General features: G+C 53.6%; 2 protein-coding genes across 3 annotated transcripts in view; both read right to left on the bottom strand.

Moving 5' to 3' along the window:
• The window catches only part of LOC114063718 (E3 ubiquitin-protein ligase RING2-like), a 1829-nt gene extending 1351 nt beyond the window's left edge, over window positions 1-478 (bottom strand). The window contains exon 1 of the mRNA XM_027896177.1: window positions 224-478. Within this exon, the coding sequence (XP_027751978.1) occupies window positions 224-319 (96 nt within the window). The 5' untranslated portion in view covers window positions 320-478. The remainder of the gene's footprint in view (window positions 1-223) is intronic.
• A 346-nt stretch (window positions 479-824) lies between these two features.
• Window positions 825-1788, bottom strand: part of LOC114063719 (probable splicing factor, arginine/serine-rich 7) — a 2028-nt gene continuing 1064 nt past the window's right edge. For both annotated transcript variants that reach the window (XM_027896179.1, XM_027896178.1), the window contains exon 2: window positions 825-1654. In XM_027896179.1, the coding sequence (XP_027751980.1) occupies window positions 944-1648 (705 nt within the window). In that variant the 5' untranslated portion in view covers window positions 1649-1654 and the 3' untranslated portion in view covers window positions 825-943. The remainder of the gene's footprint in view (window positions 1655-1788) is intronic.

Below are 1788 nucleotides of genomic sequence, written 5' to 3' on the forward strand. Positions count from 1 at the left end.
AAACCAAAGAGACACAAAGCTCCTGACCTGCCCTGAAGACACAATCCAGAGATGCAATCTGCAGAAAGCAGCCAAGCTGCCCAAACTGAGCACTAAAGAGCTCTCGCTTGGCCTCGGGGCTGTGCTTGGGCTACCACAAGTAGCAGGGACTGTCCTGGGGCAGACAAGTGACAGCAGGGGTGTCTTTGCATGTGACAGCTCTCAGGGCAGGGTAGTGACTTACCTCTCTGACATGTGCAAGCAGGAATTGGGAAGGAGAGGAAGAGGTTCCTGGTCTCTCAGCAACAGCATCTGGAGCCTGGGCATGCGACAGGTCCATACCAGCAACCCAAGCCCTGTCACCACCCTGCGAATGCTCTCTATGCTCTCAGAAGGCAGCCAATTGGATGGGGTTCCATCCTCTCCTCAACTGCAGATGTCTGTTCCCACAGGAGGAGGGTGGGCACTGATTCTTCAGGGCTGCCCCACACACCAAACATTGTCACACATGTCACAATGACTGGGGTGACATCAAGTGCTTTCAGGGACTACCCATAGAACACACAGGCCCTGGCCTCTGGGAAAAAAAGCTTCCCAGATAGCTCATCTCACTAGATGGACTCCCTGTCAAGCAGAATTTCCTTGCTGTATTTTTCATATAAAGTCACAGGCCTCACTGTTCATGCACAGCTCTATGTGCTATTTTAGAAATAAACCATCTCAAGGCACTTCTTCTAGCTTATAGCTTCTAGCTTGTTATCCTCACAACCTTGGGCAGCCTTGCATAGGTCTCTTTGGATTTTTGGATGCTTTTTTAAATGGAGAATAGATCCTACGCCTCAAGCTTGACAGTTGTATTTGACTTTATTTTTTAATTGCTAGTAGGAGCAGTTTTGGTGTGAAGCAATGTAAATGATGACACTAGTAGCAAGGCATACAGTATTATCCGTCTTGATAGGGTGTGCTACCTGTCCCTACGCCTATCAGGACTTCGGGACCTCCTATGGGACCGGCTCCTTGCCACCCGTGATTCCCGGGAGGAACCCCGTCGTTCTCGATGGCGGCGCTCGCTCCTCCCCGAGCGGGCTCGGGCATGCCGGTCGGGACTTTCAGCATGGTCCTCATCACTAGAGGTGTCAGTAGACGTGTCTTCATCCCAACTGTCCTGCTGGCTCCTGCTGCTCGAGGAGTCATAGTCCTGGGCCCGCTGACCCCTGCTGTGGCTCCTGTGGTGCTGCCTCGGGGACCTGCTTCGTTCCCTCTCTCGGTCCCTGGCACGGCCAGTGCCACGCTCCCTGCTGGAAGAGCTGCGCTGCTGGCGGCCTGTGGAACGATTCTGCCTCCTTCCTGCAGAGTGGCGACGAGCTCTCTGTCCTCGATTAGGCCTGGCAAAGCTGATGTAGTACACCTCGTAATTGTTGTCTCCCACCTTGCGGAAGAGGTATTGGAAAGGCTCCTGGCAATTTGGGCAAAGAGGTCTGATGCGGGACCATTGCAGTATGCAAGAAAAGCAGAAAGTATGTCTGCACCAGCTCACAGAGACTTGGTCCTTAATGATGTCCAGGCAGATTGGGCACTCAGAACCACGTGGAGGCGCAGCCTGAGACACCTGGTTGGTGTTGGCAGCAGGGGAAGAGGTGCTGCCTTCTGGTGAGACCTCCTCGGCCATCTGGCACTGCAAACCAAAGAGACACAAAGCTCCTGACCTGCCCTGAAGACACAATCCAGAGATGCAATCTGCAGAAAGCAGCCAAGCTGCCCAAACTGAGCACTAAAGAGCTCTCGCTTGGCCTCGGGGCTGTGCTTGGG

This window comes from Empidonax traillii, unplaced genomic scaffold, assembly GCF_003031625.1.
Source record: "Empidonax traillii isolate 1590-97213 ecotype Southwest subspecies unplaced genomic scaffold, ASM303162v1 scaffold484:size464376, whole genome shotgun sequence".
NCBI lineage: Eukaryota > Metazoa > Chordata > Aves > Passeriformes > Tyrannidae > Empidonax > Empidonax traillii.